Source organism: Mercenaria mercenaria, chromosome 17 (genome assembly GCF_021730395.1).
Source record: "Mercenaria mercenaria strain notata chromosome 17, MADL_Memer_1, whole genome shotgun sequence".
Classification (NCBI taxonomy): domain Eukaryota; kingdom Metazoa; phylum Mollusca; class Bivalvia; order Venerida; family Veneridae; genus Mercenaria; species Mercenaria mercenaria.
The window spans coordinates 49,218,049-49,238,854 of record NC_069377.1 but is presented as its reverse complement, the minus strand read 5'-3'; the positions used below and the strand labels follow the sequence as shown (position 1 = coordinate 49,238,854).

Genomic DNA, 20,806 nt, shown 5'->3' with positions numbered 1-20,806 from the left:
TGAAAATGTTTTTATTGATAAGCGTGAATCACGAGCGCAGACGTTCAATACTATCAAATGTAAGGTTTGCGGGACGACAAAAATATGCGACAGATGATTACAACTTAAAAATATATTATTATAACGGAAGAGGGCTTTTGATTTAATGAAAAACAATTTCTCGTAATTTGTCGGAAGGTCTGTGTCAATTAATTGGATGTGTTAAAGAGTGTTGAACATGTAGGAATTAATGCATTGAATAATTAGATTATCACATCAGATAGGTATATACAGTCTCTGTTAAAATGTTATTAATTTGGACATTATCCAAAATATCACAGTTCAAAATTTAAAAGACTCATCAGAATTTTGAAAGGACTTTAATTGTGCTTAAGGTTGATTTAACACTTTTAAACATTATGAATGTTGTTCGGTTTAATGTGCAACTTTCAGAATCAGTTCTTTGAAAATCTGTGTTTAAAGTGATTTCAAATTGGCTTTGAACTATAATTTAAAATAATAACTGAAAAAAAAAAATTATTTAAAGGAACATTTTAAAAACAGTGTTGGTTTCAATAGTAAATGTTCCAAGTAATTAAGTAATTTCTGTCCGTTTTGTTAACATCATTATAATTTTAAAGGGTAGAATATTTCACCTGCAATGATTTAACTTCCTGTGTTACATGAAAAAGATAATTGGAATGCATCGTGGGAATAAGTACGCATTTTATTGTTGTGGAAGGGTAGAAAAAAGTTTTGAAATGGTTAACATAAAAAATGTTTAACGTCTCAATTTCCATTTTATCTGTAAATTCTTTGTTTTCTATTCAAGTACTTGGATTTAATATGTTTGCATAGCAGATTTGAATACGTTGTTGCAGTTTGCATGGACGTTATAAAAAGAAATATTTTTCGACTGACGAAAGAAAATGTTTGGTGTATGAAAGAAACTGATTGCTTTACGACTGGAGAATGAAGACACGGATATTCTAGTAACATTTTTACGTTGTGACAGAATGCAAAAATGTTTGGTTCATGCCAATGTTGAGATGTTCAGCATTATATTCTCAACATTTGAAAACAAACTTCACGGACAGTTTCAAGCATTTCGGAACAAATATTGACTCAGAATAAACAATATATGGAGATACATAAAATTTGTACAATTTAAAGACCAGTTGCTTGATTTGAAATATTTCATTAAAGAATTTTGCTGATAACAGTTTTTGATACCTTTGTGAAATATTCGTATTTCATTGATCTCAAACTGTGAAATTATAAGTGTATTTGTAAGCAGTTGAAACTATTACACCTTCATAAACAAATAAGTCAGCGATTTGGACCATAAAAGCTTAGAATAAACTTTAATTTCTAAAGCAGAAAAAAAAAACGTTGAAGATTAACAGTTTGTTTTAGTATTGTCATATGAATGCAATTATGGAGGCAGAATTTGAAGCGGTTCCTCAATGGAAACCTGGCGGAAGCTTCGTGAAAAGTCGAAAACTTTCCATACAACATGGCAGTGACTTTCCAGGTATTTTTGTTCTTTATGTTTCCTTGCAATAATTGTCAAGTCTTAATTGTCATGTTCAGTTATCAGTAACAGATGCTGTACAGAGTTATAATGTGACATGTTATGTTGAAAAAAGCTCATCAGAAACTGTTGCTTAGCTGAATTGTCATTGATAGCTGTCAGTGTGTACAAATAGGTAGCAAATATCAGATTGCCTTGATTGTTATTGGCAGTTTATTCATAACATACTATTTTTTTGAATTTCAACTTTACATTATGAGGAGTGCCTTAGTTTTTTAAAAAGTCATAATATGTATGTTATGAATTGATTCCCTTCAGTTTTGTACAGAGTTACATGCCCTTGCTGTTTTCTAGGAAGTCAGGAAGTCAAACATAAAATGTATTAACCCTTAACCTGCTAAATTTCTATAATGAACTTGTCCACCTTTCAATTTTAGACAGTACCATTAACTGTTAAAAGGGGTGCTTACCAAACATGTACTGACTGAATAGCGAACAGTGCAAATCATGATCAGACTGCATGGATGTGCAGGCTGATCATGATCTACACTGGCCGCAAAGGCAGAATCAGTTGTGTACAGAATGATAAGAGTTAAGTTTAGAAAAAAAAATTTCCTTAAAGGTAGTCTTTGGTTGAATAGAATCTTGGCGTGATAGCTCATGGTCAGTTCGGATGTAGCATTAAAATAGAAAAGAAAATATATGGTAGAGGGTGAAGTTGTCAGAGCTCAAGAAAACAATGTACCACATGAGGGTAAAGTTGTCAGAGCACAAAAGAAAAAAATGTACCATAGATGATCGAGTTATCAGAGCTCAAGTGAAAATGTACCATAGAGGATAAAGTTGTCAGGGCTCAAGTAAAAATGTACCATAGAGCATTGACTTGTCAGAGCTCAAGTGAAAATGTACCATAGAGGATCAAGTTGTCAGAGCTCAAGTAAAAATGTGCCATAGAGGATCGAGTTGTCAGAGCTCAAGGGAAAATGTACCATAGAGGACCGAGTTGTCAAAGCTCAAGTGAAAATGTACCATAGAGGATCGAGTTGTCAAGGCTCAAGTGAAAATGAACCATAGAGGATCAAGTTGTCTGAGCTCAAGTGAAAATGTACCATAGAGGATCGATTTGTCAGGACTCAAGTGAAAATGTACCAGAGAGGGTCAAGTTGTTGGAGCTCAAGTGAAAATGTACCAGAAAGGGTCAAGTTGTCGGAGCTCAAGGGAAAATGTACCAGAGAGGGTCAAGTTGTCTGAGCTCAAGAAAAGATGTACCATTTAGGGTCAAGTTATTAGAGCTCAAGCAGAAATGTACCATAGAGGGTCAAGTTGTCGGGGCTCAAGTAAAAATGAATTAGAGAGGGTCAAATTGTCAAGCACAAATAAAAAATGTACCAGAGAGGATCAAGTGTTGAAGCTCAAGTGAAAATGTACCAGAGAGGGTAAAGTTGTTGGGAGCACAAGTAAAAATGTACCAGAGAGGGTCAAGTTGTTGGAGCTCAAGTAAAGATGTACCAAAAAGGAACAAGTCCTCGAGTGAAAATATTATACCATGGAGGGATACTACAGAGGGTCAGTTTGTCAGAGCTCAATTTAAGTTGTACCATAGAGGGCCAAGTCGTCAGGGCTTAACACAGAGGGAGTAGTTACTATATTGTATTACAAAAATACAATCAAATGACAATATTTATTATAATTGTTGTTGACTCACTATGTAGCAGCTTGCCTTTGATTCATTCTCATTTCTTATTATACTTCTATGGATCTTTTCTGATTTAAAACAGTTAAGCTAGTATGACTCGGCCATCTTAGAGATTGGTACAATCTGGCTTCTTAAGGCAGGTTTCTGCTAAAGACAAGTTGAACTAGAATAAAAAATCATTTTAGAAGTTGGCTGACTGACTTCAGATAAGGCATGTGGTTGCATAGTGACTGCCAAGGAACCATTTTGACAGTTTTCTGGAGGCTGAAAGTGGTTTCTGGACTTGTAAGTCATGAAGTTTTTAAGCTTTGTACAATGCTGTTGAAAGTACAAGTAAAGGAGTGAGTGAGTTGGGTTTTACAGCGAATCGATACAAAATAGTCATATATCGCCGACAAGTAAAGGAAGATTTAGGAAGATCTGTTTAATTTTGGTGTCAGTGACTCAAAGGTCACAGTCAAAGGGACCTGTCAATTTCTGTTCTTTCCGGGTCCATAAGCTACAGCTTTTAAACTTAATTTGCTGACTAAGCACCACTTGAGGAAGATCCCTACTGTTTTTTTTAGGACAATAGTGCTAAGGTGAAAGTCACAGTTCAAGTAACCAGGAGACTGAAAAAAATTTCCGGACTCTAAGGCACAAAGTATATTAGCTATGGTGTTTATACTTTACCTAATATGACTTTCCACCACTTGATGAGGATCCATAATATATTTGGATCAGTAGGTCAAAGGTCGAGGTCACAGTAATGGGCAGATGTAAAATGGTTTCACAACTGTAAGTCATTAAGTATTATTGCTGCAGCTTTAAACGTTTATACTACAGGAAGATTCCTATTGTGACTCAAAGGTCAAGGTCACCGGAACCAGATTTTTAGCTCGACTATTCGAAGAATAGTCTAGCTATTCTACTCACCCTCACGCCGTTTTACATTCAAGTTACTATCTCCAAAACTAATGCAGATATTGATTTGAAACTTCACATGTGTCTTTGTGGTTATAAAACTAGTTGATAGCAGCAAGTCCCATAACTCTGACCTTAATTTTGGCCAAATTATGCCCCCTTTTGGACTTAGCAAATTCTGGTTAAAGTTTTGCGTGCAAGTACGCACAGCTATTACTAAAAGGCATATAGATTTGAAACTTATTTTTTTCTTTTTCTAGATCAATTACCTACCTCACTGGATCAAGTCCCATAACTCTTACATGTATTTTGAGCAAATTATTCCCCTTTTTGGACTTAGAAAATCCTGGTTAAAGTTTTGCGTGCAAGTACATATAGCAATTGCTAAAAGGCATATAGATTTGAAACTTTTTCTTTCTTTTTCTAGATCAATTACCAACCTCACTGGGTCAAGTCCCATAACTCTGGCATGTATTTTGGGCAAATTATCCCCCCTTTTGGACTTTGAAAATTCTGGTTAAAGTTTTACATGCGAGTTTCTATCTCCAAAACTAATGCAGATATTGAATTAAAACTTCACATGTGCCTTCGGGGTTATAAAACTAGTTGATAGCAGCAAGTCCCATAACTGATATGCATATTTTGGTCAAATTATGCCTCCTTTTGAACTTAAAACTCTTTTAATATTTAACCTTTTTGGGTAATATTTTCCTGCTTCTGGGACAATATTTCGAATAGTCGAGCTTGGCTGTCTTACGAACAGCTCTTGTTATTTCTGGTAATTTGTTCATTTCAGACTTTAAGTCTAAGTATAATTGTTATGGCTTTCAAACTATACACAACGACTAAGTACTATTAAGGAAGATCCTTATTGATTTTGGGGTCAGTGGCGCATAGTTCAAGGTCACAGTTTACCTCCCCCCACTTGCCACATTTTTTAAAAAAATTTCTTGATATGGTATATCACTCATCGTCAATGCACTCCCTCCCCCATTGCCCCCTCTCCCTCCATGCACATCCAAAGTAGTTGTTGTTTTTAATGCCTATTTCTACTGCCCTGTCCTATTCTGATGTTGAAAGGCGTTTATGCCCCATTAGATGGGGCTTTTGTTCTTATATAAAGACGTATTGAGTGCGACAAGAAGGCAGCTGGAACTTAAGGACCACAATGCCCCTAGCAGCATCTTTTGTATCATTACAGTCTTGTGTTGTACTGACCTCATATCATCATATTGTGTCTTAAAATCAGTTGTTAACTTCTCATAGACTATGATTTAAGATCCCAGCGCTACAACACCGAGACTGTACCATAGGGTTGGCAAATGTTCAGTGTTGTACTACTGTTTTGATTCTGTTCACCTAGTGCACTGGCAACAGACAGACAACAAGTGTAGATCTGGAGGATTTAGTACAGTCTAAAGATTTTGTAGAAAAAGTGGAACTTCCACCATTATTTTCTGTATTCCATAGCATTACATTAACTTACTTGAATGTCTTGTAAAAATCCGTGTATATTGTAAGAAGAATGCTGCAGGTAATAATCTTGGAAGGAAAAAAAAGAGCAGCAGGAATTTCTGTATTCTTATGCTATGACTTATATATATTCTCTCTCAGACTTAGTTCAGTAGGTGGGTGATCAATTGTTTATTATTTTATTGGATCCTGTCCAACTTATGCCATCCCTCTGTAACATCAAAACATAAAAGTTCTCAGTTGTTATCAAGATACGTGAAATTTTCTTCCATTTTATTTTACTGTGAAATCATTGATTTTGCACAGTTTCACCTAATAGGGCTTTTTGTGTGGCTGCCTGAATTTCAACTTTCATAGATAGATTTTATTTGATTGTTGGAATTTAATTTCGCAAATTAATGCAACCACGAAATCTCAGAAAATTAGGCCAACAAAAATATTAATGGTTTAATTGACAGTATGTAAAAAATAACTGAATGAGACACAGTAGAAGACACAGTAAACAGACAATTTGACTTGATTTTGTGAGTAAAAGATCCGTCTGTTAAAGCTTAAAGACAACTTGTTTGATGTCATTTTAACTCTACCTGTGACCTAAGTACAGAAGTTGTCAGTCTCATGTGAACACCTTGTTTTTAGCTCACAATGCTCAGGTGAGTTTTTGTGATCACTCGATGTCCGGCGTCCGTCCCGGCGTCTGTCGTCTGTTTGTCAACATTTAGCTTGTGTATGCGGTAGAGGCTGTATTTTTCAACTGATCTTCGTGAAATTTTGTCAGAATGATCACCTTGATGAATTCTAGGCCAAGATCGAAAATGGGTCATCTGGGGTCAAAAACTAGGTCACTAGGTCAAATTAAAGAAAAACCTTGTGTATGCGATAGTGATGTTCCGACAATCGATTGTTGATCACTTAATGGGCCAAAGTCGCCGACATCGATTATGAACTTGCATAATCGATTATTTGACACTTATGCTAGTTTTAAGCCTGTTCGGGAGTTATGCGTCTTTTTGGTGTTTATTTCTTTTCCACTCTTCAAAACGGAGGCAAAGCATACTGCATTTGATCTATAAGAGCTGAAATAAGACTTTCTCGAAACACATCGCAATTAGTCTTAATAGTCATAGATCGGTTGTTTATGATATAAAAGGGTATTTTCATTGCAAAATAATAGTGAAATTTGAAATTTTTGAATTTTGACCATATTTTGAGTAGATGCGCCTATTCAGCAGCGATTTCTGGGATTAAAAAGCCCAATATTTTGTCTCCAGAATGTCAGAAAATGCACAAAATGCATCCTTTTGGGTGTTATTCATGACGAAATGAATGATATTTCAGAATCCAAGTGAAAAATAATGCAAACGAGTGAAAGTTTTACCAAAATATATAATAAAAGGGCCATAGGGCCAAAATTTAGCCCAGTAAATTGGTAGGGTGTGGCTTCTATTAAATGTCTATATTTCTCTAAAATCTGGAAATTTCACAATGAAACTTGGCAATATGTTTGGTATTACATCTTTCTTGAAAATAGAAATGAAAATTGTGTGATATTTGAAAAGAAACATTTCTTATAGGAATAAGGTCAGTAATTCGGTCGAAAATGTGCTTCCGTGGTGTAGTCGAAAGAAGTCCATAATAAATAGATCCTAATTTTCCCATTTTTTGCGCAAATTCGTGTAGAACGAGTGCTTTAATCACCGTTTTTCACTACTAGAAGACATTCTGCATGAAATGAGACGGTTTCATGTTCATACACCCCACATGGCAAGTTTTGCAGATCGAAACCGGAAGTAGGTGTTTATTGCGCGGACGAGAGTAAATATGCGCCATTTTTAGGGTAGCATACCACAACTGACTAGCATTTCACTAGGAACTACATAACCCCCTATTTTCTTTTCATTTTTTCGTTAATTTGTGATAGAACTTTCATGAAAAATAGGTGTAGGAAAAAGTGATGTTCTCTAAAGATACGTAAAGACGACCTGAAGTTGTCGTTTTTTATATGAAACAAAGAAGGATTTGAATTACTGACCTTTAACCTAAAATAATAATGCAATCAAAACTATATTCCCCTATCCAGGGAAGACTATACCACCAGTGTGGAAGTAGTTTGGATTATACAAGATATGTGAAGGTGCAGCAGTGAAAGAAAATTAAAAAATGGGGATTGTCGTTTGCCGATTATGCCGTAAAGACCGTAAATAACGGTGCCCCTCCCACGTTCGTAATGTAGGTTGATCTACTTCATAGTTTCAATCAGCATTGTGCTTCTAGAGATATTTTTAATATGCAGCTGTAGATGTGTGATTTTATAAACAAGAAATAGTTATAAATAGAAAATTAACAATAAAAAATTGGAGGGCATTGAAGTTTGAACCAATAATAAAATGTACAAATAGGGGCAAAAATAGCATTTTTTTTTTTGAGGTGTGTTAGGTCTGACAGCATGGTCAGTTTCTCAGGGACTCCTGATAGTCCCACAGACGTTTGGGTGCAAATCATATAAAAATGCCACATTATAGCTTATACTCAATAAATAAAAGACACTTTTTAATTAGCTACATATATGCGCATATAATGGCTAAAACTTCACACACACAAATTATATTACTCCTGCTAAATATATGTTAATACTGTGATACAGTTAGTCAAGTGAGCTAATGGTTAATACGTTACACAAGGTTCAGTGTTAAAGTCTGATTATTTTCCGATTAATCGCATGTAAGGCCTTTCGATTATATCCGATTAATCGATTATCATAATGCTGTCCGATTATCATCACTAGCGATAGAGGCTGTATTTTCCAATTAATCTTCATGAATTTTGGTCAGAATGGTAACCTTGATGAAATCTAGGCCGAGTTCGAAAATGGGTTATCTGGGGGTCAAAAACTAGGTCACTAGGTCAAATCAAAGGAAAACCTTGTGTATGCGATAGAGGCTGTATTTTTCAATTGATCTTCATGAAATTAAGTCAGAATGATTGCCTTGATGAAACCTAGGTTAAGTTTGAATATGGGTCATCTTGGGTCAAAAATTAGGTCACTAGGTCAAATCAAAGGAAACCCTTGTGTATGCGATAGAGGCTGTATTTTTCAATTGATCTTTATGAAATTTGGTCAGAATGATTGCCTTGATAAAATCTAGGTTGAGTTTAATTATTGGTCATCTGGGGTCAAAAAGTAGGTCACTAGGTCAAATCAGAGAAAAACCTTGTGTATGCAGAAGAGGCTGTATTTTTCAATTGATCTTCATGAAATTTGGTCAGAATGATTGCCTTGATGAAATCTAGGTCAAGTTCGAATATGGATCATCTGGGATAAAAAAATAGGTCACTAGGTCAAATCAAAGGAAAACCTTGTGTATGCAATAGAGGCTGTTTTTTTTTCAGTTGATCTTCCGGAAAGTAAATCAGAATGATTGCCTTGATGAAATCTAGGTAGAATTTGAATATTGGTCATCTGTAATCAAAAAGTAGGTCACTAGGTTAAATCAAAGAAAAACCTTGTGTATGTGATAGAGGCTGTATTTTTCAACTGATCTTCATGAATTTTTTTCAGAATGATAGCCTTGATAAAATCTAGACCAAGTTCGAATATGGGTCATCTGGGTTCAAAAACTAGGTCACTAGATCAAATCAAAGTAAAACCTTGTGTATGCGATAGAGGCTGTATTTTTCAATTGATCTTCATGAAATTTGGTCAGAATGATAGCCTTGATGAAATCTCAAGTTCGAATATGGGTCATCTAGAATTAAAAACTAGGTCACTAGGTCAAATCAAAGAAAAACCTTGTGTATGCAGTAGAGGCTGTATTTTTCAATTGATCTTCATGAAATTTGGTCAGAATGATTTCCTTGATGAAATCTAGGTCAAGTTTGAATATGGGTCATCTGGGTTCAAAAACTAGGTCACTAGGTCAAATCAAAGAAAAACCTTGTGTATGAAGTAGAGGTTGTATTTTTTAATTGATCTTCATGAAATTTGGTCAGAATGATAGCCTTGATGAAATCTTGGTCAAGATCGAATATGGGTCATCTGGGTCAAAAACTAGGTCACTAGGTCAATTGAAAGAAAATACTTGTTTTTGCTCTAATTTTAATGATAATTGGTCAGAATATTTTTTTCCATAAAATCACTAGGTCAAACATGTTTACACTGTTATGGTGTATTATGGTTTGTTTCTCAGGTGAGCAACCTAGGGCCATCTTGGCCCTCTTGTTATACTGAAAGAACAGCTGTTACTACTCTTGCACGGTATTTGTAACAATAACATGTTAAATATTACTATTGAGAAAAGGGGAATTGGGTAGTGAAACCATTATCCTTGACAAAATAGTTGTACTAATTTTGAATCGTATTGACTATAAAGAAAACCCTGATTTACCATGAAATAAACCTGAATTACCAATAAAGACATAATCGACTTTTCTGATAAATTTTTCGTTAGCGGGTTTATGTCAGTGGCCCAGTTCTCTCTTCAGTCATCCTGCATCAACATAATTTACTTTAACATCTTCTCATCAGAAACTCAGCCTGCATGGTCAGAATAACACCAAATCAATATCTAGCCCTACCCCCTCTCCCCATACTTGATCAGACCATTCATCGATTGTCCAAAGTTAATTTCCCCTTTCCACTTCCCCCCACTCCTTCCCCCCACCCCCCAACTTGATCAGACCATCCATTGATGGACCTAAGTTAATTTTCCAAGTTTGTTCAAGTGGTTCCTTAGACTAGACTGCACTTGGATATTTCTTTCTTTACTTTCATACTTAATTGTTTTGAAATCATACGATCAGATGGAATATTTCCAACAGACTTGAAAATGATACTTTAGGAATATCTTCACCAAACTTACTGTTTGATTTATTGATTCCGTTACATGTGTTTCATTATAAATACTTGATGAAAATATTGTACATCATTATAATGTATCTAATCGTTGTAACAGAAACTTGAATATTTTATAGCTGCTGTAATTTGGATTAATCATCAAAAAGTTACTGTCATTGTTTATTGCAACTGATGATTCTGGGCAACAAAAGTAGTTTTGAATGTCAGATCATTATGGAAATTTCAGAATATTGTAGCAAGCGTAAAAGCAATATTCTTATAAAAGCAATATGCTTACCTAAAATTTTGCATTAAGGCCATAATGTATTAATTACTAAATAACTGATCAATTTTTTCTTATGATTAGCTAAAGTTAAAAAACAAAATACACAGTAGAGTTTATATGTCAGATTTATAAACGGCTAATGAAACAGCATAAATACTGACAAAAAATACAAACATTATCTTTGGAAAAGATTGGGGTGTCATGAAAAATCATTGGTGGGGCAGGTTTGATTATCAAGCAATTCATTTATTATGGCCTAACCTGAAATGTTTAAGGGCCATACATTAAAAAAGGGATTCCAATGAATAATATTAGTTTTGGTAATAAATTGAAATAATCAGATATGGCAGTTTAAAATGTTATATATAGCTAGAACATTGCTTATTTTTTGTTCATAAATTCTCCCAAACAAATTGTTACAGAACAGGATATACAAACAGTAAAGCATTCAATTTTATTGGTATGATCAGTTCTTTTAAAAAAGTTTTTGATAATATCCTTCTGAAAATAGCTGCAGTAATCTTTATAGCAGCTGGATATGTGAGAAAATATTTTGGAAGCTCTTCTAGACAGAAATCACTTATGCCGTAATGAATATTTAATCTGGGATATTATCTCCCATCTAATGAAGAAGGGTGATGTAGGGTACAAATATTAATTACTGACTCTTAGTTCTGGCTTCTTTCATGTTTGTTAAACATAATCAGAAATAGACCAATAGCAAAATAACCATTTTTATGGTGCCCGCTGGCGGTGAGCTTGACGTAGTTGTCACAATTGCGGTTCAGTGTATGTGCGTGCGTGCATCTGTCCGTCTGAGTTTGCCCGGGCTGTAACTTATCCACGGATCAAGGGATTCTTAAATAACTTGGCATATGGACACAGTGTGTTGCATGCAAAAACCAGATTGGTAGCTTAAAGGTCAAGGTCATACTTTGAGGTCAAAGGTCAAAAGTTAGTGCAGTTTCTCTTGTCTGGACTGTAACTTAGCCATGGATGAAGATGTTCTTAAATAACATGGCAGAAATGTTTGCCACAATCAGATCTGTTGCCGCCAGATAGTATCATAAATGTTAGTCTTTTTTTTTTTAGCTCAGGCAGGCTAGACATGTTACCTGTGGGCATCTAGTTGTCTTCTGATGATCAATCTGTATATTGGAACCAGTGAGATAAGTTCTATCCTTTTATGTATACAAATTGTTTTAGAGGTCACCATGTTTGAGTTCAACAGTACTCAAGACTTTAGATCGCTTGCCCCTCACTATCCATAATCCTGCGATGTTGTTGTTTTTATGCCCCCGGCATCTTCTGATGTGGGAGGCATATAGTGATTGTCCTGTCCGTCCGTTCGTTCGTTCGTCCGTACGAGGTTAACCAAATGGGACCGTTTCGTCTAGCATCAATACCCCTTACTAGAATGACTTGATACTAATGCAGATGTAACCTGTGACCATTCCTGATCTTCAGACATCACTTGACCTCAGTTTGACCTTGACCTTGAACTTGATGTTGTTTTTGACTTGGGTTGCTTTGTATTGACAAGGATGCCACCGGGGGCATCAAGCGTTCATTGAATGCAGCTCCTTGTTTTGCATGTATTAGGAAGCCATCCATTTGGTGGTTTTACCTAGGTGTCCCCTTAATATTAATATTATGACCGTAAATATTTTAAAGTGAAATAATTTGAAGGCAGTTTATTTGTACACTGTTTTCTTTCATTTGTATTTTTAGCTGTGAAAAACAAAATGAAAGGAAGGAGTTATAATTATGCATGGAGCTGTCATTTAAAGATGCTATGAATTGATTGATAAAGAACATATGTTCAGTTTTTAATATTATCTGGGTGGCCTTTTATATAGATTGTATTTTTTTGCCCTTGTTTGCGATGTTTGCACACTCTGTGTTAGGCTATTTGCAGTAGACCAAGTACTGCTGACCGAGTGGTTAAGGTTAAGGTCTCTGTTTTTAATTACTCTGCGCTAGTTAGCATGTCATTGAAGCTATCTTAAATTCCAGTCTGTCCCAGACACAATGCTTGGATTGGCATATGGGGATCTTCCTCTGCATGGAAGATGGGCCTTGTCTGAATTTTAATTTAAAAAAAATGTGTAGAATGATAATAATATTAAATATATCAGCTTTCCAGCAGATAGGTATGATTATTGTTCTAGAGTCTGTTCTTGCCATTTTTAGGGTGTCAGTAGCCTGTTAGGCTGTTGTGAGTGTATCTGATGTCCTAGTGAATATGCTGTCATAGTGTATGTTGTCATTTTTTAATATTATGTGATGCTTTCAGAATATGTTTTGCTGTTTATGTGTGTGAGTTTTGGAATATATTAAGCAGTTCTTTTGAGTATGAGTGTTTTGCGATGGTGTGAGACTGCATTTTTCGACTCTTTGTTGTGAATGTTCTGTGATGATGTCAGAATGCATTTTTCCATTCTTAGATGTAAGTGTTCTTTAATGCTGTCTGAGTGTATATTTACTGTTTTTGGGGAGAGTTTTGTATGTTGTTGTCCTAGTCTGTCTTATCAATGTTTGATTTGAGCATTATGTGACATTGTGTGAGTGTCATATTCTTGTCATCTTTTGGATGTGAATGTTTTTCAGTGCTGTCTGAGAATGGAAGTGTTGTGTGAAGCTCTCTGAAAGCTGTCTGAGAGTGTAAGTGTTGTGTGCAGCTCTCTTAAAGCTTTCTGAGAGTGTAAGTGTTGTGTGAAGCTCTCTAAAAGCTGTCTGAGAGTGTAAGTGTTGTGTGCAGCTCTCTGAAAGCTTTCCTAGAGTGTAAGTGTTGTGTGCAGCTCTCTGAAAGCTTTCTTAGAGTGTAAGTGTTGTGCGCAGCTCTCTAATGGATGTCTGAGAGTGTAAGTGTTGTATGAAGCTTTCTAAAAGCTGTATGAGAGTGTAAGTGTTGTGCGCAGCTCTCTAAAAGCTGTATGAGAGTGTAATTGTTGGGTGAAGCTCCTTAACAGCTGTCTGAGAGAGTAAGCGTTGTGTGAAGCTCTCTAAAAGCTGTCTGAGAGTGTAAGTGTTGTGCGCAGCTCTCTAAAAGCTGTATGAGAGTGTAAGTTTTGTGTGAAGCTCTTTAAAAGCTGTCTGAGAGTGTAAGTGTTGTGTGCAGCTCTCTAAAAGCTGTCTGAGAGTGTAAGTGTTGTGTGAAGCTCTCTAAAAGCTGTCTGAGAGTGTAAGTGTTTTGTGAAGCTCTCTAAAAGCTGTCTGAGAGTGTAAGTGTTGTGTGCAGCTCTCTAAAAGTTTTCTTAGAGTGTAAGTGTTGTGTGATGCTCTCTACTAAAAAGCTGTCTGAGGGTGTATGTGTTGCGTGAAGCTCTCTAAAAGCTGTCTGAGGGTGTAAGTGTTGTGCGAAGCTCTCTAAAAGCTGTCTGAGGGTACAAGTGTTGTGTTAAGCTCTCTAAAAGCTGTCAGAGGATGAAGTTCTCTAAAAGCTGTCGGAGAACATAATTGTTTCATGAAGCTCTCTAAAAGCTGTCTGAGAACGAAATTGTTGCGTGAAGCTCTCTAAAAGCTGTCTGAGGATGTATGTGTTGCACAAAGCTCTCTAAAAGCTGTCTGAGGGTGTAAGTGTTGTGTGAAGCTCTCTAGTTGTGACTGTTCTGTGATACTATCTGAATATATTATGTCATTCCTGCTGTGTTATGTATAAAGTCAGTCTTATCAAATTTGGGGCCTGAATTTACATATGGTTAAAGGATATCCTTTTTTCAAGTTGAAGGTGAATGTAACTGATCTCTTACAACCTTTTGTCACAATCTGTCTTAAATAGATTAACTTTAAACTTATAAGCAAATGAAAAATATATTTTTTGTGTAGTTTGTAAATACAAAGATGTTGATAGACTTGTGATCGGACAGATTAAGTCAGATTATATGTGTAAGTTAGCCTGCTATGTCTTTCATCGATCACTCATAAAATCTGCTTTTTCATCAAGAACAAATAGTCCTGAAGAAGTTAAAGCCTTATTTGGTAATTGCAACCATAAACGGACCATTTAAACGGTATTGAAATGTTTATATTAACAATATCAGGTGAATTTGTAAAGATAAATAAAACTTACCCCTCACCTGGGTTCAAGCCTGACATCTGGGTAGAATAAGCAACCTTACAGCATACAGCTGGCTTATTTAACCTTTACCCTGCTAAATTTCAAAAATGGACTGGTCCATCATTCAATTTGGGCAATACCATTTATTATTCGAAGGGGTATTCTCTGAAAATTTACTGACTGAATAGCGAACAGTGCAGACCTGCACAGGTCACAAAAAGGCAGAATCACTTGCAGCCAGCAGGCTAAGGGTTGTTTGTTCTACCCTGATGGCTGTCTGTGCTAGCAGTAATGTCCAGAGGAGTAACCAAAATGACCTGCACTGGTCAGTTATACTTGAAATGAAATATTTACTGTTGATGTTGCGTTTATGTTTTTCCATTTTTATAATCATCAGAATGAAAATATTGTAGTTGATGAAACATGTGACCTGCAGTTAGTAGCATAAGGGAAGTAAGCATGTTTAGAAAACTGAATTTATAAGACTGAATTATGTCCCTTCGTAGTAAAATAGCATCCTTTTCTATTTCAGAAACAAGAAACAGTGTTCCAGAGGGTAAGATTCATTTTTGTGTGAAACAGAGTTTTGTATTTCTTAAAAGATGGTCTCATTAAGTCTTTACTAAGTCTTGGGGATGGGGATTTCACACTGCAGGAGTTTTTTTACCCTGAACTGCTGAATATCAGCTGGGGGGGGGGGGGGGGGGTGCCTGTCTGGACTCCCTGACTAGGGGCACTGACCCCTATATATCCACTTAGGATGGACCCCCCAGACCCCATCTACTTAGCAACTCCCATCTTCTACTACAGTAATTAATGAAACACCAGACATGTGTAATTGAAGAGATGGGTACAAGTAATATTAATTGATTTTGTCTATAGTTACAATTTCCAATATCCCCAGCCAGTGCAGGCCAAAAAAATGCATTTGAAACCAGTGCAGATGGTACATCTTTGAACTGTTTACACCATGCTGTTTTCTGTTAATGGTCTAGCATCAACTTTCATTAACATTTAATGATTTTGTAATATCACCATCTGCCGCATGTGACATTTAATGCAGAAAATTTGAAATAATTATAAAACTGAAAATACATGCAGCTAAAATTACAAAAAGAAATATTAGCACAGTATTATAGCCCTGAGTGTAACTCAATACAGACCGGGAGTGCCTGTATGAATTACAGACTCTGGTATATACCGGATTCAAGCAATTTGAAAGAAAAGTATCTTAAATGTATATATTTTTTGATCATGGTAATACTAAACCTTACCTTTAGTATGTATATTATACATATTATACACATATTATCCAATTGACAATCACTTCTGGACATGTGCAGAAGACTGCTCCAGCTCTGCAATGAGCAACATCGATTATAATCTGGCTTTTGCAGGGGACACTACTCTGTATACCTTAAAGAAAGTTGATGGGAGACAACTAGTGTTCAGGTTTGATGATGATTAAGTTGCATCCCTTCTATTTGAGGTGTATCAGATGTAAACTTGATAACAGTTAACTACTGAAACATTATGTATGAGTGAAAGCAAGAGGTGTGTTTGCTTTGTTATTTATAATTAAGCTTTTTAGACCTCTTTTACACACACCCACTTAAAAAATTTTGAAATAAATATACATCAGCCTCTTAGCCTTATTTCAAAGGGACATTACTCCAAAAAACCATGAACTGAAAGTAACCTAGACTTACAAAGTCTGTTGAGATCAAATAGTCTGTAATAATATTAATTTCTTCACACTGACACTAAATTATTTTCTCAGAAAAACATTTTCTCTCTAGGCTCATTCAATGACTCTAACGTCTGCCAGTCTAAAAGTAACCCTACCAGTTGGGCATCTTGTTTGAGTGGAATTACAAGATAATGTTAATGTGTTTAGATAGAGATCTTTGTTTTTCATGCTTCATTACCTTAGAACCCATTTTACAAAAAAAATGAGAAACTTGTTAGCCATTTACCGACATCATGTTAAAAGTAGATACCTAGCTGAGCCTTGTCCCTGGAGCAGACTGGACATGTGTTTTCATGCTTCACTTCCAACAAGAAAATAATTTTGTGAATTCCAACTAGGAGGTCTCTAGATGTTTTCATGTATGTTTGCTCCATTTTTGAAGATACAGCAATGAAACAGTACTGTTAGTTTGGAGACCAGTCTTAGAACGTAACCTTGCCATTGGTTGGTCTCAAAATTGTTCTCAGAAACAACCAATCAGATGATGCTGTTTTGAGACTGGTTTCCAAATGAAGTTTTGTAAGCACTGGCCATGAAAGCCCACTAGTTTTGTTTGTCTAAAGGATATTTGCTTAAAAGCATGCAGTTCTTTTTCTTACTGAGAAGCTGACTATGCTTGGTTATACAACTGCATCTTCCTGGAAGTGAACACTACTTGGAAGACTGAAATGTGTGTAGTGTAGTGGTTGTTGCTGTGAGTACACACAGAAAGAAAATAGCTATCTTTATAGGGAAGTTAATGTTCTTCCCAGGTGTTGAATGACAGGCAGCTTCAGTTTACATCTTAAATCCATGACTGTGTAATTGCCAATATTTAACTTACAGACTGGCTGTTTTCATTTCTCTTTTCACTGTGGAATTGATCTGTAATATAGTACTGAATCAATCCAGGGGTGGATTTTAGAGGTTTGGGTAAATAGAACAATTATAGCATCCTCTTAATCTTTGTCAGTCTGAATTGATTGCCTCATTTATTTTTTTGCTTTTGTTGTTGACTTTTCAAACAATGGATATTGAAATCATTAGAATTTTGATTGATATTTCTGAAATACTTGATTTTGAGTAAAGAATACTTTTCTGCTGTGGGAACTTCGGCTCTTTGTCTTTCTTGTACAAGTCTTTGAAATTTATTTTAAACTGCTGTATATCATCTTTAATATTGGCGCTGTTGTCAATGTCCTACCCATCATGATCATATTCAGCAACACTAATGGCATCAGCAGCAGCAAAGTCATCATCATCCTCATTATCATCATCAACTGCAGCAGATTATTATCAGCCTGATCATTTGCTAAATCCTTTCCCAGATTATTGTTAATTGTTTATCTCTACTGTTAATATTTTCTATATTTACATCATTTGGTCCATCATTGTTTACTTTAAACATCATGCCAATGTATTTCATACACAAATGTTTCTCTTGCATGCAGGACATGGGTTCTGGTGTTTTCATCATTGCTGGAAAACTCCATTTCACACCAGGGGTGTAGGCTGTAAATGGCATATAGGAATAAGGTCAGTAATTCGGTCGAAAATGTGCTTCCGTGGTGTAGTCGAAAGAAGTCCACAATAAATAGATCCTAATTTTCCCATTTTTTGCGCAAATTCGTGTAGAACGAGTGCTTTAATCACCATTTTTAATCCCCCGCCATGGCGGAGGGATTATAGGAATGGTCTGCGTCCGTCCTTCCGTCCGTCCGTCCTTCCGTCTTTTCGTCCTTCCGTCTTTCCGTCCTTCCGTCCGTAACAAAATCGTGTCCGGTCCATATCTCCTAAACCCCTTGAAGGATTTTCATGAAACTTGGGTCAAATGATCACCTCATCAAGAGGATGTGCAGAACCCATGAGTCAGCCTTGTCGGTTCAAGGTCAAGGTCACAACTCAAGGTCAAAGGTTTGAGCCTGCCATTTTGTGTCCGCTCTATATCTCCTAAACCCCTTGAAGGAATTTTATAAAACTTGGGTCAAATGATCACCTCATCAAGACGATGTGCAGAACCCTTGAGTCAGTCATGCCGGCTCAAGTTCAAGGTCACAACTTAGGGTCAAAGGTTTGAACCTTCCATTTTGTGTCCGCTCTATATCTCTTAAACCCCTTGAAGGAATTTTATAAAACTTGGGTCAAATGATCACCTCATCAAGACGATGTGCAGAACCAATGAGTCAGCCATGCCGGCTCAAGGTCAAGGTCACAACTCAAGGTCAAAGGTTTGAGCCTTCCATTTTGTGTCCGCTCTATATCTCCTAAACCCCTTGAAGGAATTTTATAAAACTTGGGTCAAATGATCACCTCATCAAGACGATGTGCAGAACCCTTGAGTCAGTCATGCCGGCTCAAGTTCAAGGTCACAACTTAGGATCAAAGGTTTGAACCTTCCATTTTATAAAACTTGGGTCAAATGATTACCTCATCAGAACAATGTGCAGAAATTAAGAGTCAACCATGCCAGCTCAAGGTCAAGGTCACAACTAAGGGTCGAAGGTTTGAGCCTTCCATTTGGTGTCCACTTGGTATCTCCTTAACCCCTTAAAGAATTTTCATCAAACTTGAGTCAAATGATCACCTCATCAAGAACTCATGAGTCAGCCATGTCAACTCAAGGTCAAGGTCACAACTGAAGGTCAAAGGTTTCAGCTCTGTATCTCCTAAACCCCATGAAGGATTTTCATGAAACTTTGGTCAAATGATCACCTCATCAAGACGTTGTGCAGAATTCATGAGTCAGCCATGTCAGTTCAAGGTCAAGGTCACAGCTAAAATCAAAGGTTTTACCCTTTCACTATCCGTAGCAGTGGCGGGGGATTTAGCTGTCTTTCAGACTGCCTTGTTCACTACTAGAATACATTCTGCATGAAATGAGACGGTTTTCATGTTCATACACCCCACATGGCAAGCTTTGCAGATCGAAACCGGAAGTAGGTGTTTATTGCGCGGACGAGTGCAAATATGCGCCATTTTTAGGGTAGCAGACCACAACTGACTGGCATTTCACTAGGAACTACATAACCCCCTATTTTCTTATCATTTTTTCGTTAATTTTTGATAGAAGTTCCATGAAAAATAGGTGTAGGAAAAAGTGATGTTCTCTAAAGATACGTAAAGACGACCTGAAGTTGTCGTTTTTTTATATGAAACAAAGAAGGATTTGAATTACTGACCTTTAACCTATAATAAGAGCTGAAATAAGACTTTCTCGAAACACATCGCAATTAGTCTTAATAGTCATAGATCGGTTGTATATGATATAAAAGGGTGTTTCCAATGCAAAATAATAGTGAAATTTGAAAATCTTTGAATTTTGACCATATTTTGAGTAGATGCGCCTATTCAGCAGCGATTTCTGGGATTAAAAAGCCAATATTTTGTCTCCAGAATGTCAGAAAATGCACAAAATGCATCCTTCTGGGTCTTATTCATGACGGAATGAATGATATTTCAGAATCCAAGTGAAAAATAATGCAAACGAGTGAAACTTTTACCAAAATATACAATAAAAGGACCATAGGGCCAAAATTTAGCCCAGTAAATTGGTAGGGGTGGCTTCTATTAAATGTCTATATTTCTCTCAAATCTTGAAATTTCACAATAAAACTTGGCAATATGTTTGGTATTACATCTTTCTTGAAAATAGAAATGAAAATTGTGTGATATTTGATAAGAAACATTTCTTATAGGAATAAGGTCAGTAATTCGGTCGAAAATGTGCTTCCGTGGTGTAGTCGAAAGAAGTCCATAATAAATAGATCCTAATTTTCCCATTTTTTGCGCAAATTCATGTAGAACGAGTGCTTTAATCACCATTTTTCACTACTAGAATACATTCTGCATGAAATGAGACGGTTTTCATGTTCATACACCCCACATGGCAAGTTTTGCAGATCGAAACCGGAAGTAGGTGTTTATTGCGCGGACGAGAGCAAATATGCGCCATTTTTAGGGTAGCAGACCACAACTGACTGGCATTTCACTAGGAAGTACATAACCCCCTATTTTTATGCCCCCGAAGGGAGGCATATAGTTTTTGAACCGTCTGTCTGTCTGTCGGTCTGTCGGTCTGTCCGCAATTTTCGTGTCCGGTCCATATCTTTGTCATCGATGGATGGATTTTCAAATAACTTGGCATGAATGTGTACCACAGTAAGGCGACGTGCAGTGCGCAAGACCCAGGTCCGTAGCTCAAAGGTCAAGGTCACACTTAGACGTTAAAGGATAGTGCATTGATGGGCGTGTCCGGTCCATATCTTTGTCATCGATGGATGGATTTTCAAATAACTTGGCATGAATGTGTACC

General features: G+C 36.3%; 1 protein-coding gene across 12 annotated transcripts in view; it reads left to right on the top strand.

Moving 5' to 3' along the window:
• Positions 1–20,806, top strand: part of LOC123536284 (protein P200-like) — a 132,448-nt gene that overhangs the window by 69,501 nt on the left and 42,141 nt on the right. For all 12 annotated transcript variants that reach the window (XM_053528114.1, XM_053528120.1, XM_053528119.1 and 9 more), the window contains one exon: positions 15,298–15,321. In XM_053528114.1, coding sequence (XP_053384089.1) covers positions 15,298–15,321 — 24 coding nt within the window. The remainder of the gene's footprint in view (positions 1–15,297; positions 15,322–20,806) is intronic.